The sequence below is a fragment of the Nansenia antarctica genome, assembly GCF_963989245.1.
Source record: "Nansenia antarctica genome assembly, chromosome: 15".
Lineage (NCBI taxonomy): Eukaryota > Metazoa > Chordata > Actinopteri > Argentiniformes > Microstomatidae > Nansenia > Nansenia antarctica.
The window spans coordinates 24,108,053-24,124,457 of record NC_137685.1 but is presented as its reverse complement, the minus strand read 5'-3'; the positions used below and the strand labels follow the sequence as shown (position 1 = coordinate 24,124,457).

The 16,405-nt window shown below is 45.8% G+C and overlaps 1 protein-coding gene across 1 annotated transcript; it reads left to right on the top strand.

The window, feature by feature from the left end:
• Window positions 1-872: 872 nt before the first annotated feature.
• On the top strand, window positions 873-1,835 carry LOC308171270 (odorant receptor 131-2-like; the record flags this gene model as incomplete). Its single annotated transcript, XM_080546109.1, has 1 exon — window positions 873-1,835. One exon carries the CDS (start codon window positions 873-875, stop codon window positions 1,833-1,835), a length of 963 nt encoding a protein of 320 aa, XP_080402235.1.
• Window positions 1,836-16,405: the final 14,570 nt, after the last annotated feature.

Here is a 16,405-nt window from a genome sequence, read left to right as displayed (position 1 = left end):
AAGGCAACCATCAACTAGCCATGTCTAGTCAAATGTGACAAACAGGGTAAGTGATCTCAGGATTTTGTGCACTCAACCTTTTCTTTGTTCTAATAATTCTTGTGAATGTAAGCTTAGGTTTAGCTTGGGTAATACTGTCTGACTATGATAGCCTTTTCAATGTGTTGTACAGTATGTAAGAACAGACACATTGCTTACTTGAATGGCATCGTTGCAACATACTCTATGAACGCTATTGTACCAAGAATGTTGTTATAACCTACTACTGTACATATACCAATGTATATTATGTGATATTATCATTACAGAATATAACACCAAATATTAAAAAGGGGTAGGTAGGTTTTAGTGGGGATCTTTTCAAGTAGAATATTATTGAGGAGTAACATTCCTGTGTTAGGTGACACAATATCTGATAAACAATAAGGACAATAAGGAATTATCTTGGTTTCTTTTGCAGGTTACATTTTTCAGAATCGAACAAACCAAAATATCATGGCCACTTGAATTAATTCCAAGAAAATACACTCTATTTCATGATTTATTCCTTCATATTTTACATATATGTGAATGCCAATTTCTTCTTTTTCAATAACAACCTGACACAGCTTAATCACAAAATTGACAACAAAATGTACCATGTTTTGTAATTTATTATTAAGCTATAACTCTTGTCATAACCCTGCCCTTAAAGTGTCTGTACGAAGAGTAATTACAACATTTAACATAGTACACACACACACACACACACACATACATTAAACAGTATATGAACAATATGAACACTGTAATGTGAAATGTGACCTACCAATGTCTCCTTCTCTTCATTCTCTCAGTTTGTGGAGATGAATTCAACAGCCAACCCACTATACATGAACTTCACGTCCTCCCTGCCAGGGGTCGTAGGAGGCTCTGCTAAAGACAGCTTCAGCAACGCCCTGACCAAAAACATTGTGGCAATGCTGGTGTGGCTGGCCCTGAGTGTCATCAACGGCAGCATGGTCCACACCTTCCTCCGCCACAACTTCTTCTATGAGGACCCACGTTACATTATGTTCATCTACATGGTCATAAATGATGCCCTGCAGCTCACCCTGGTGACCGCCCTCTATGTGGTCAGCTACATCTTCTTCAAAATCCACGCCTCCATCTGCTGTCTGCTGGTCATGACCGCGATATTGACCACGCGGTCCACCCCTCTCATCCTGGCAGGGATGGCAGTGGAGCGCTATGTCGCCATACGCTTCCCGCTCCACTACGGTCAGATGTGCACCATCCCGAGGACTATGGTCCTCATCGGGGTCATCCTGTGTTTGACGGCGCTGCCCCCCCTCACCGACCTTCTCATCACCCTCACCAAGGAGCCCCCCAGCTTCTTCCGAACCTCCATCTTCTGTGACCACTCGCTGCTGTTCCGCGACCGCTCCATCTACTACAAAAACTGCGTATTTGACGTATTTTACTTCTCATTCGTGGCACTCACACTGCTCTTCACCTACTGTAAGATCATGTTGACGGCGCGGGCTGCCTCCACCGACCTGGTGTCAATAAAGAAGGCTAGGAACACAGTGTTGCTCCATGGCGTGCAGCTGCTGCTGTGCATGCTGGTGTTCGTAGTCCCCATCATGCAAGCGCCCCTCATCGCCCTCTTCCCCCAGTTTGGCCTGGAGATTCGCTACATCAACTTCCTTTTGGTCTACATTATCCCCCGCTTCCTCAGCCCCATGATCTACGGCTTCAGGGACGAGAAGTTCTGTAAATATTGGGCCCGCTACCTGGGGTGTCGGACAACGAGAGTCAGGCGAGGTATAAAAGTCAATCCAAAATCAAAGTGATCAAACAGGTTGGCTCTCCTTCTGTGAGGAAGGAATGAACTGAGCATAAAGCATTCCAGAGAGAAAGGGAGGATACACTGTGGGATTGTTTCAATGACAATATCTGGTCCCTTATCAGTAATATGAACATGTATGTGTAGTACACCAACCATACAGTACATGTTCTTAACACAGATAATTTCCCTAGTGTACTGTAACCCAACACTATTTGTGGAAAAACGAATTGTTCGAATCTCCAAGGATTATTAACAAAGATTCCTGTGTAAGTAACACGATGGTTTCAAGCAGCTACTTCAGTCACTAACTTGTGTCCACTTTATTTGTATGAAAGTGTGTGTTAACACAATAAATACAATTGAGATATATTCTGTTGCACAAATCTTGAATATGACCTCAATGTTGTGACATTGCTCAATGTCAGTATTTTTTTTACTGCAGAATTATATAAATAAGTTCATTAAATAATGTAATTAAATAAATAATTATATAATTATATAAAGTATAACAGCTATAAATGACCTTCCATGTTGCCAGTGAGACCATCATTACATTTCTATGGGTGGGACCTACCATGATAAAATAAGTCATGATTGTAGAAATGTCCTTTAATACTACTACTACTACTACTACTACTACTACTACTACTACTACTACTACTACTACTACTACTACTACTACTACTACTACTACTACTACTACTACTACTACTACTACTACTACTACTACTACTACTACTACTACTACTACTACTACTACTACTACTACTACTACTACTAATAATAATAATAATAATAATAATAATAATAAATATAGCCGCAAGCGTCATTTAAGGGCGCAAGGGTTAACTTAAGGGTTAGACCTTGAGATTGATTCATCTACGTTATGGCACTATACAGATTAATTCATTTCTGAAGGGTTATTATAATAACGTATGTATATAAGTAATATAATGTTATAATATATAATTCTGTCCAATATTGTGTGTGCAATGTTCTGCCATTGAATTTGTAGATTTTGAGATTCATGATTACACATCGACAGTGGCTATAGAAAGTCAACACACCCCTTCACTCTTTCCACATTTTGTTGTGTGATAGACTCAATTTAAACATTTATTCAATAAATTAAAAAGATCTATCCAAACTCAATATCCCATAATGACACAGTGAAAACAAGTTTTTAGAAATGTCTACAAATGTATTCAAATGGAAACACAGAAATACAGAAATGTTGATGACATTTGAGCTTTTTAGCTAATTTTAAGCACATTTTTCTAACCCTATTCACATGAGGTATTTCTGTGTTTAAATGTGTATCCATTTGCAGAAATGTCAAAAAACTTGTTTTCACATTTCAATTTTAAATTGAGTCTATAACACAACAACATGTGGAAAAAGTGAAGGGGTGTGTTGACTTTCAATAGCCACTGTACATTATTAGGGCGCAAGCCCATACATTGTAACTGTTAGTTATTCAGCCCTGTTCCATTTTCATGAAAAATGGCCATGACTCTCATATTGGTAACTTTCTTTGCTTTTTGGCAGGCGCGTAGAGGACCCCAGTCAACTTTGAGAGGCCCTAACTGTTGAACCGTTTATCATAGACACCAAGCCAAGACGAACAAAAAGGCTGGCTGGACTGGAAAGACACGTCCCAAACTATTTAGAATTTTGTGAAAAACACACAAAAAAATAAAAAATATTCAAATATACCCTAAGTCCGATTGCCATTACACTTGGTAAATTAGAAGTATGTAACGGTCCCTAACAAGTTTAAGATCAAAAAGTCTCCACTTCAAAAAATGACCACGCTACAGACAAATTAATCAGTACCATAATTAATTAAATACGCAAATGAGGCAATGTTGGCCATATTCATGCAAATTAAGGATCTGCCAGTGTTGATTTGTTGTCAAAATTGTTAATAAAAACCACTCACTAACACTGCTACCACCCCTCCCAAACCCACTGTGCTACACTCTGTCTCTGGCTTAGCAGCTCTTTCCCCCCTCTCCCCTTATTCTAAAACTGATCACATCTTAAGCCAGCAACCATCTGCCCTCTCGATCCTACCCCCATCCCCTTCCTTTCCTACCCCCATCCCCTTCCTTTCCTACCCCCATCCCCTTCCTTTTCTACCCCCATCCCCTTCCTTTTCTACCCCCATCCCCTTCCTTTCCTACCCCCATCCCCTTCCTTTTCTACCCCCATCCCCTTCCTTTCCTACCCCCATCCCCTTCCTTTTCTACCCCCATCCCCTTCCTTTTCTACCCCCATCCCCTTCCTTTTCTACCCCCATCCCCTTCCTTTCCTACCCCCATCCCCTTCCTTTTCTACCCCCATCCCCTTCCTTTCCTACCCCCATCCCCTTCCTTTCCTACCCCCATCCCCTTCCTTTTCTACCCCCATCCCCTTCCTTTCCTACCCCCATCCCCTTCCTTTCCTACCCCCATCCCCTTCCTTTCCTACCCCCATCCCCTTCCTTTTCTACCCCCATCCCCTTCCTTTCCTACCCCCATCCCCTTCCTTTTCTACCCCCATCCCCTTCCTTTTCTACCCCCATCCCCTTCCTTTTCTACCCCCATCCCCTTCCTTTCCTACCCCCATCCCCTTCCTTTTCTACCCCCATCCCCTTCCTTTCCTACCCCCATCCCCTTCCTTTCCTACCCCCATCCCCTTCCTTTTCTACCCCCATCCCCTTCCTTTCCTACCCCCATCCCCTTCCTTTCCTTATCAACATCATCAACTTCTCTATCCACAGGATCCTTCCCGGCTGCCTTTAAGACAGCCAGAGTCAAGCCTCTCCTCAAGAAACCAACTCTTAATGATAATAATAATAATAATAATAATAATAATAATAATAATAATAATAATAATAATAATAATAATAATACATTTTATTTATGGTACACGAAAACCACATATCAAAACATTAAAATCAACAAAGCAAAATTAGATAAAAATAGCAAAATCAGATATAACAACAAACAAAATACAGGAGATCAAACCAAGTAAGCCATTGTGAAAAGTTTTTTTTTTTTTAAACATTAAGGCCTAAAACGCCTGCCAAAAACGCCTGTAAAACCTATGGCCGATTTTAGAATAACCCCCTAAAACCTGAAGTTTTTCTGGAAATTCAACAAAATTGTCAACGCCTACTAAAATAATTATTTCTCAGCCTCTGTAGCAGATAGAAACGAAATTCAAGTATTTAAAAGCTTACACCAGTGGCTTTCATGGGAATTGGAGTTTATTATTTATTAAGGAGTCCAAACCTTCATTAAAAATAATTTAAGCACTATTTTCAATAACAAATAAATAATATAAAAAGTGTGGCAGTGCAGTCACAGAGGGCAGGACAAAGGACAGTCCCCTCACATAATCCATGTCAGCTGCCTGGTTGTCCTGGAGGTGGAGATACCTGAACATACAGATATAGATTCATGTAAGTTACCTTGGATGAAAGCAATATAACACACACACCATTGGAAGAACTATAACTAGTTCTCATTATTACTATAATAATAATAATAATAATAATAATACATGTTATTTATATTGCACTTTTCAGGGTACTCAAAGACGCCTAAAGTAATAGGAGACATAAACATAGTCATTTCTTATTACACTATCATCACAATCAATTAGTATTATTATTGTTATTACCTCCAGAGACAAATCTGTCCCAGGACATGTGCTTTGGGAAATTGGTCTTGAAGAGATCTTTCTTCTGTCACCAGTAGTCTCTCCGAACTCATAGTACAAGAAGCCCCATACTGATGCACAGCCCAATAAAAGTCTTCATCTCCGTCAGCCCACTTTGCTCTGGATGGAGTGGTTCTGGTCTGGTCTGGATGGAGTAGTTCTGGTCTGCTCTGGATGGAGTGGTTCTGGTCTGCTCTGGATGGAGTGGTTCTGGTCTGGTCTGGATGGAGTGGTTCTGGTCTGGTCTGGACGGAGTGGTTCTGGTCTGCTCTGGATGGAGTGGTTCTGGTCTGGTCTGGATGGAGTGGTTCTGGTCTGGTCTGGATGGAGTGGTTCTGGTCTGCTCTGGATGGAGTGGTTCTGGTCTGGTCTGGGTGGAGTGGTTCTGGTCTGGTCTGGTCTGGATGGAGTGGTTCTGGTCTGGTCTGGATGGAGTGGTTCTAGTCTGGTCTTGATGGATGGAGTGGTTCTGGTCTGGTCTGGATGGAGTGGTTCTGGTCTGGTCTGGATGGAGTGGTTCTGGTCTGGTCTGGATGGAGTGGTTCTGGTCTGGTCTGGATGGAGTGGTTCTGGTCTGGTCTGGATGGATGGAGTGGTTCTGGTCTGGTCTGGATGGAGTGGTTCTGGTCTGGTCTGGATGGAGTGGTTCTGGTCTGGATGGAGTGGTTCTGGTCTGGTCTGGATGGAGTGGTTCTGGTCTGGTCTGGATGGAGTGGTTCTGGTCTGGTCTGGATGGAGTGGTTCTGGTCTGGTCTGGATGGAGTGGTTCTGGTCTGGATGGAGTGGTTCTGGTCTGGTCTGGATGGAGTGGTTCTGGTCTGGGCGCTATAAAGGTTTGTCTCGGTGACGAGACGCGCCAGAGTTCCTCTGTGAAATGATTTTCAAATACCTGCATCGGTGTTGCGTCTGCAGGTATATTGATGTTCACCCCCGGGGTGCGGTTGAAACGCCTCCTAGGATTACGGTGCTAGTTGTCCGTCTTCCATTCCGTTTCAAAGCCTTCTAAATCATCCGAATCAGTTATAACATTGCAGGGGATTTTGGCTAAATTTTTTGGGCCGCTACCCACACATTTAGCTGTGTTGCTTATTCCACGAATGCATGATCCTTACAAGTTGTACCTCGTTGTAACGGTGACTAATCAGGCTTTCCAACGATATAAAATACAATACCAATTGGTATTATTAAAGGGGAGGAAGAATCGACTGAAATAACATAATGTCCAGCTGCTTTGGAACCGAGTTGAAAATTATGGATACATTGCCAGAATGAACATATTTATTTGATCTCGGCACAAATAATCAACTAGTGATATTTTCAATAGCTTTAATGCATTCCTTGACCCAAAAAATTTATATTTTGACACCAAGATTGACCTTCTATTTGGCTTGGAAGCCGAGATATTTGCACTTATAGATTTTACATGGCGGCCACCTTGGAAATCCAAAATGGCCGCCATCGTCCATCTTGATGAAGTGGCTCCCACCAAAAATGTAAAGCTATGGTGATGTAGAGCACATGGAAAAAATGTGGTGCTTTTGTCCGGCGCGTCCCCATCATTTTGCTAAGCTGCCGCACTATAATATACAACAGGCAAGACCAGGGCTGCCAAGTTTCACCAAAAGTTTGGAGTAAGACTTTTTGGCGGTGGAGCGACCCAAAACTGTGCACGTTTTGGCAGCGGCGGCCCCTCTCTCCCACCCAATTATTTGTGCTAGTTTCCTGCAATTTTACATGTTGTTCATAATAAACCAGCACAAGAAATGAAAATAATTAATAATAAATAATAACATTTTATAAAACAAGAAAAAAATTCAGACAATATATCATATTTATGAAATCTTAATAAACAAATAAAGTAGCCTACAGACTCTAAAAGAAAAATTGGCCCCATCAACAGGACTCAGCCCCTTGGTCAGCAGCAGAAAGACCCGTGGTCATCATCTTATATACAGTGCATTGCTCATAGATGGCTATCATGTTATACAGTACATACCAGGGTTTTTCCTGGGTCAGAATGAGGGCTTGGTGGGTGATTTTTTTTGAGGGACCCCCAATTGTTGTATTTGTATTGTAAATTGTAATTATTAATAATAATTATTATTATTAATGTACCTGGTTATGTTACAGTAGAGAAACAAAAAACACTTACCAAAACTGAGTATTTACTAGCTAAGATTGGCAAAAGATTGGCGTGGTGCAACCGAAATTAGTAAACAACTAGTTTGAAACTAGCTAGTAACAACTAGGGGTTTAGTAACTACTAAATGCCTGCATTTAGTAATGACTTACGCCATATTGGCACCATTGGTTAAAAAGCAAGATGGCTGCGCGCATAGTCGCTGCGGCTGGAGTGGCTTCAAAACTGGTGTTTTTAAGTGCATTTGTATGTACATTTTTATTTTAGTACTTATAGGGAACGGTTGTGTAAATAGTACCTACAGCAGGCACGACTTACTAGAAGTTGGCACGCAAAACGAGAAGACAGTAACAGCGGAGTTCCTGAAGCAACAAAGGATTTGTCACGACATCGCCCGCTTACCGGGAGAACCTTGGTACTCAGTCCCTACCCTGAGGCGCAAACGTCGGCGTAAGGACCGCAAGCAACGACGGGGCTGCAGAGCAGGCCTGTTAGCTAGGCTAAAGAGGAGCCCAGACAAACCTGCTTTGCAGAGTATTTTCCTATCCAACGTCAGGTCCCTGACGAATAAGATGGATGAATTGAGACTACAGGTTGCCAAAAATAACATCGTGGGAGATAGCTGTGTGATTATTCTCACTGAAACCTGGCTAAATGAAACTATCTTGGACTCCGCGATTAGCTTGGAAGGACGGACCTTACACCGCGCAGACCGCACACTACTCAGCGGTAAGACTCGCGGAGGCGGCATCATTATATCTACGAAGGATAGCTGGTGCTTAAACACGAAAACTGTAAGTAGCCACTGTTCCCCAAACCTGGAATACTTGACTGTTAAATGCCGACCCACTTACCTACCGAGAGAATTCAATGCAGTGTACATTACAAGCGTTTATATTGCACCAAATGCAGACGGTAGCTTAGCATTGGCGCGGCTTTATGACGTCATCAGTGGTCAACAAAGCACAGATCCACAGGCAATTCACATTATAGCAGGAGATTTCAATCATGTCGACCTGAAGGCAGTACTACCCAAGTTCTATCAGCATGTTAAATGTGCAACAAGAGGAGAAAAAACACTGGACAAGGCATACACCAACATCAAACGTGCTTACAAGGCTAGACCGCTAGCTCATCTAGGCATGTCTGACCATGTGTCAATCCTCCTGATCCCAGCATACACTACCATGGGGAAAAGTGCTCCCATCACCACTAAGACTGTCAGAACCTGTCCAGAAGGGTCCGCTCCACTGCAGATCTGCCTAAATGACACCCCATGGCAGGAATATGAGCATGAGGACCTGGAACAGTTCACGTCGTCGGTTCTGAACCACATAGTGAACTGCACCAACTCAGTCACCGTGGACAAACGGGTCCGGGTCTACCCCAACACGAAGCCATGGATGACCGGGAAGGTCCAAAACTGATCGACGAGAGTGACAACGCCTTCTTCGCAGGGAAGAGCACACCGCTGTACAGCACCACCAGGGCTAACCTAAAGCGCGGCATCAAAGAGGCCAAGGCAGACCACAGAGAGAAGATTGAGGAATGCTTCCTGAGCAACGACTCCAGGCGGATGTGGCAGGGGGTTCAGCACATGACAAACTTCAGAGCCAACAGGCTCACAGCCGCAGAGGACGACCCCCTGCTGGCGGGAAAGCTGAACACCTTCTACGCCCGGTTCGACGAGGGGCGAACGGAGGTAACCACAACACAAACACCACTCTCTCCAGCTCTCAGCAGCCTCACCCTCACAGAGCATGAAGTGAGACGCGTGCTGGAGGCGGTGGACCCCAGGAAAGCCTCAGGGCCGGATGGCGTCCTGGGACGGGTGCTGAGGGACTGCGCCGACCAGCTGGCCGGGGTTTTCACCAACATCTTCAACCAGTCCCTGTCCCAGGCCACCATCCCACCCTGCCTGAAAACCTCAACTATCATCCCAGTCCCGAAGAAAAGCACGGTGAGCTGCCTAAACGACTACCGCCCGGTGGCACTCACACCAATCATCATGAAGTGCTTCGATAAACTAGTCCGGGCCCACATACTCACACGCCTCCGGCCCAACCTGGATCCATACCAGTTCGCCTACAGAGCCCACAGGTCCACAGAGGACGCCATCGCGACGACTCTCCACGCCACTCTATCCCACCTGGAGAGGGGAAACAGCTACGCGAGACTGCTCTTTGTGGACTTCAGCTCCGCCTTCAACACCATCCTTCCAGACAGGCTAGTGACCAAACTACTAGACCTGGGTCTATCACACTCTATATGTGCATGGATCAAGGACTTCCTGACCGACCGCCCCCAGAGGGTGCGGGTGGGCCCCCACACCTCCACAGCCCTCAGACTCAGCACTGGGTCCCCCCAGGGCTGCGTGCTAAGCCCCATCCTCTACAACCTCGACACCTACGACTTCACCCCCGTCCACCCCAGCAACTCCATCGTAAAGTTTGCAGACGACACCACCGTGGTGGGATGCATCTCGGGGGGGGGACGAGGCGGCGTACAGGGATGAGGTAGAGCAACTGAGCAAGCTGTGCAAGGTTAACAACCTGCTGCTGAACAAGTCAAAGACCCAGGAAATCATCGTAGACTTCAGGAGGAAAATGTCAGAGATCCAGCCCCTGCTCATCGACGGAGAGAGCGTGGAGAGAGTCTCAACCCTCCGATTCCTGGGGATGCACATGCGGGATGACCTGACCTGGAAGGACAACACAAAAGCCACCATCAAGAAGGCACAACAGCGGCTATACACCCTGAGAGTCCTCAGGAAGGAACACAGCAAGCAGGAGATACTGGTGGCCTTCTACCGCGGCGCAGTGGAGAGCATCCTCACCTACGGCATCTGCAACTGGTTCTCCAGCTGCACAACAGCGGAGAGAAATGCGCTACAGAGAGTCGTGAGAACAGCACAGAAGATCACCGGCGCCCCCCTCCCTCTCTGGAAGAGCTGTACAACACACGCTGTCTCAGGAAGGCCTCCAAGATCTCCAGGGACCCGACCCACCCTGGGTATGAACACTTTACCAGGCTGCCCTCGAAAAGGCGGTTCAGGACCTTGGGCGCAAGGACAAACAGACTGAAGAACAGCTTCTACCACAGGGCCGTCCAGGCCCTGAACACAGCAAAGACCTAGGTTCTGGGCCCTGGACAGTCTGGACGGATTGATGGCAGCTGCTGGACTGAAAAAATCAGGTGTAGTGCTGAGGCACAAACATGTACATTTCAAGCCTGCAAACTGCGACACTTTAAATAAATGTGAAATAACACTACTGTGCAATATGACAACCCTAGTCGTCTATCTGTACAGTATAGTATAGTGGATAGTGTACATAGCCTTTATTTATGTAAACCAGCTCCTTCCCTTCTTGTGATTTTTTTTAAAAGTGTTTTTTCTTCCCTTTCCTAACACCAGGGGAGCCACCCCTCCTAAATTTCGTTGTTTGGTACCTGTACTGTAGCAATGACAATAAAGACCATTCATTCATTCATTCATTCATTCATTCATACATTCATTCATTCATTCATTCATTCATAATGTGCAGTGAACAAACAATTGTTGGGTGAATAAACTGTCTCTTGCCACAAATCGGAATTCTCTTGCCATGAAATGTGTACATCAAATAAAATGATGTCGGCGATCTACTAGAACTGGAGCGGGACGGGCGCGTGCGACTGCAATGTACCATATATCTGCCATATCATACCGTTTTATATTGAAAAATGTGATGATAAATACATGTGGGACCGATGTATGATATGGCAGAGGTGTGGTGTGTATCAGTCTCGCGCGCCTGTCTTGTTCCAGCGAGTCAACTCGTGTTCCAAATACAGTTGACTCAATTAGACATATTATGTGCTCTGCGCTGCGGGCTACATTTGATTATGTAATCATCAACAAATATTATATATAATATAATAGGCCTACAGTATATAATGTATTATTATTTTTTCTGAGCAGTCCCATTTTTCATTTTATTGGACAGATCTAGTGAAGACAGACAGGAAAGTAAGGCCACCAGTGTATAATGTATTGATATTGTATTTCGCTGCCGCAGAAAGTCGATCAGTCGTGTGAAATGACATGCATTGAGTGGCACTATTTACAGCGGTGTCAATTTTCAAATAATGCAATAGTATATACTGTATATATGAAATTACAGAAACACATCATCATGAATGGAAACACGCAAGAGCGTGTATTTCACAAATAAATATTGTGCGTGTGTTGTGGTGACTACCTCGTAAATACACACCACCCAGGCAGGAGAGAGAGACAGTGTTTGCTCCAGGACTTTTCACATTAGTGGCGGAGCGGCTTTTTCCCCCCCGCGTGCACGCGCTTTTTTTCTCGCGTGCACGCGCATGAAACGCGCACTGGCGCTCAAAACAAAGACGTAATTTCACCAAAAACTAGAGGGTGGCAACAATTATAATTTCTTAAATAGCGGTTAAGTCATTAAAGCCGAGCAGGTGATTTTATATAGAAGGTGTATATATCCTACAGCTGCAGCGGAACATGCGGAACGCGCATTACACACACACACACACACACACACACACACACACACACACACACACACACAGAAAGATCAATAAGTAGGCCAGTGGTGTAGTCTAGGTGATAAGCAGGACTACGCTGTATACCCACTAGGAAAGGACAAGGATTTCCATATACCCACTTAAACATGTGTGAGGATATGTAACAGCGTTTTGTGACAGAACTTTCACTTTCATTCATAACATTCACCCCTTCTGTGTTACGAAGCACTTGACTTTTGGACCATTGGGACTGACTATCGTCCTATACCATCAACGGGGGGAGATGCGACATGAAATATGACAAAATGCAGCACTATCATGCACAGATCAGCCTTATGGGCCGGTTTCGGAGACAGGGCTTAAATTAAGACAGGAGTAGGCCTTAGTCAGACTAGTTAATCCTGGCTATTTAAGTGGCTTGCATGGACATGGCTTACATTTGGTTTACCGGTAGTTAGTCTGAGACTATGGAGTCCTGGAGTAAGCTTAATGAGAACACCTAGTTCAAGCCTCATTAGACTAAGTGGGAGCACAGGCTGTTGGTCCAATTGTGCTCATGAAAACCCGAAATGGAGTATAAAACACCATTGTTGCAGTGAATTTTGAGACAAGACAATGGCAGAGGCAAAGAGAATTCGCTCCAAAAATTATAGTGAGCATGAAAAAACACAACTAAAACAAATTGTATCAAACCATCCAGTCATTGAAAGCAAAATCCATACTGCTGCTATTGAACAGAAGAAAATAAGTGCTTGGACTGCAATTGGCAATGAATTCAATGCAAATGAAGATGTCACCACAAGAACAGTACAACAACTGCAGGTGAGTTCATCTTCATTATTAGGCACAAAAATATGTGTTTGTTTCCTGTTGCCTATACCCTGCTTATTTATGCCCTACCCAAATTATTTCATGACATTTATGTCAAGTTCAATCTGTTTCTCTCATATCTGGCTCTCATATACTGTAACAATACTACGCTTGTAGCATTCACATTGAATGAATATCCTGTTTTAAAACGATAGTAACCTATTTTAAGGGGCCATATGAATGTTAAACATGGTGGTAGAGTAAGATATGTTGCACAAAGGAAGATCCATACCTATGTGAGGGGGAAATAAATATAAAATAAAATAATTTCTCCACCATGACCTAAATTATCAGGAGACACACTTATTTTTATTATGCCTTATCAGAACCAGTATTTCAGATTTCCCATATTACTATTTTTTGTCACATCAAAAAAGAAAACTAATGAATGATATCTGCCTTCATAGGTTCTATGGAAGAACATGAAACTGGGATTAAAAAAAGAGAATGCAGCAAGCAGAAGAGAGCGATTTATTACAGGTGGTGGACCACCAATAAAGGACACATCTGATGAATTGGGTGACTTGCTGTCTGGTATAATAGAGCACCAGCAACCTCAGGATTGATTGATTGATTGAAAACTTTATTAGAAGATTTGCAGAAGTAGAGATGTCACAGTTTAGAGTGAACACCCCTAAACCTTCCCGGCACAGAATATGTAATTCTCCAACACACACCCTCACACAGAAGACCAAGACGAGCGTGTGAAAACAATCATCTTTATTACAAATTTCCTATTACACATTGCTAAAATCTATATAAATTAACTACTTTAAAATGAGGGTTTGGGGGAAGGCGCACATGACCGACAACAGAGTTCAGGTGCGTGGGGTAGGCTCTCCTCCTCAACGCTACCCCACAAAAATCAAACCAAAGAAATAAACAAAGAGTCTCTATTTGCCTGAGGTTGAAACGAGGCCTGTCGTCGTGACGTCGGCGGGGCTCCGCCTCCGAGAATCCCCAAGCTCACTGGTATCCAGAGCGACTCGGCAGTAGAGTGATTTTCCCCAGCGATTTCCCAGTAGAGTCCCCCCCGCCAGCAACCACCGTCGGCTCGGCTAGTCCTGGTCCTCGGCTCGGCTAGTCCCCCGTCAGCAACCACCGTCGGCTCGGCTCCACCGAGTAGTCCGCCGTCGGCAGCCACCACTCGACCAGGCAGTCAATCCGCCACACAGGCACTCCACTAACTGCAATATCGGTTTGTCATATATGAAACAGTATGTGTCCACTCACGACAATACGACCCCCATGTCTCCCTTCCTTCTCTTCTAAAGTCCAGGGTTTTTAAAGGGCGCAGCAGCCAATCCGCTCGTTAGTGCAGTCAATCGCAAAACCCAGGGCAGCTGTGCCCATAAACATTTCCCGCGAACCTCCCCTAATTAGTCCCATTTTCATCTCGTGACACTCACCCCCCCGTTATCCATAGTCGTCCCGACTATTAGGAGCTAAGCGCCTCCCGATATCTAAGTGGAGGCTGTCGATTCAGCCTTCTGGGCCTACCCAGTCCTTCCCCCTCCCCGGCCAGAGGTGCAACCTCACGTCCACCCCCCTCCTCAGCTAGGGGTACAATCTCCTCACCTCTACCATCCTGACCTCCTATGGGAGCAGCAGGCAGGGCAGCTGAAAGAGCCATGGGAACACGGACAGGGTACCAGGTGTAGTTACGCCAGTCCGGTTTGGGGACCTGGTTGGGGAGCACACTGTCGGTTGGGTCTTGGCTGGGCAGCACGGCAGCCGGGGTCCGCTGGGCGGCTGGGTAGGGGCAGGGCCTCAGGTGGTTCCGGTGGATGGTCCGAACAGGTCCTCCTCCCTCTGGTCGGATACGGAGGACAGGCAGTCCAGACTGGAGTGGTCCTAAAACAACAAAAGGGTTGGGTTGCCATCGAGGGGCCAGCTTACCCTGATCCCGCCGGCGAAAGTTCCTCAGGAGCACTCGCTCCCCAGCCACCAATGGAACGTCCTTGGCTCGTCTGTCATACCGTCGTTTGTCCCGCTCCTGTTGGTGCTGGGTCCTTGCCTCGACCTGGCTGTAGGCCCGGCGAAGTTGGTCATGGTGGTGCCGGACCCATCCATCCAGGTCCATCCGTGGCCTCGTGGCCTCTGCACCTACAATGACATCAACAGGGAGACGGGCATGCCTGCCACACATGACAAAGAACGGGGTGAGCCCAGTGCTACTGTGCTCTGTGTTATTATACGCTTGGAGCAACATGGGTAGGTGATCAGGCCATCGCCTTTGTTGGTCCTCCCCCAGGGACCCCAGGAGAGACAGTAATGTCTGGTTGAAACGTTCGCAGGCCCCATTGCCCTGGGGTCTGTAAGGGGTAGTGCGGATCTTCTTACACCCATATAACTCACAGAACTGGGCCACGATCGCCGACTCAAATGCAGCCCCCCGATCACTCAGAATTTTCTCGGGGCATCCCCAATGCTGCACCACCGCTGTCCAGAGGGCCTTCACTGTGGTCTCAGCTGTCTGATCTTTTGTCGGGACTGCCCACCCATATCTGGAAAAAAGATCAGTCATGACAAGCAAATACGGGTAGGTGTCACCGGGTCGACCCAAAGAGAGATAATCGATGGCCACGATTTCTAGGGGATAACTGGTGGTGATCGGCACCAAAGGTGCCCTTACCTCTGGCCCAGGTTTCCTCTGTACACACTGAGGACACTCCATAATCCAATGTCGCACATCCTCCCCCAATCGGGGCCAATAGAAACCCCGCCTTAGGGCTGCTTCAATCCGACCAGCACTCAAGTGACCTAAAGAGGTGTGGTACTTCTCCCATAGGTCGTGCGTCGCCGAGCTGGGCACCAGGATCTGCCACCTCCAGGTGTCCTCGACCGTGTCCCGCACCCTCCGGCCAATGACTCCATCCCGCAGGGCTAATCTGTCCCATTCCCTCCACCACCGCCTCTCCTGTTGGGGAACACCGTCCCGGGCCCTGCCGACAGGCAGCTTGCCCTGACTGAGCCTCTCGGACAAGACTTGGAGGTGTGGGTCCCCCTGTTGGATCTGTCTCCAGTCAGGCCCCCCCTCAACAACCCGTTCCGGCCGTGGTCCTATCTCACACCCAGCTTCCTGGCTCAGACACACCTGCCCCTCAGTCCTAGGGAGTCGGGAGAGAAGGTCAGCATTTTGATTAGAGCGGCCGGGGCGGTACTTTACTTCAAACTGGTAGCAGGCCAATTGGGCCACCCATCGCTGTTCGACTGCCCCTAGCCTTGCAGTGTCTAGGTGTACCAGTGGGTTATTATCTGTATAGACTGTAACATCAGCTCCCCATAGATAGTCCCGAAACTTGTCAGTCATT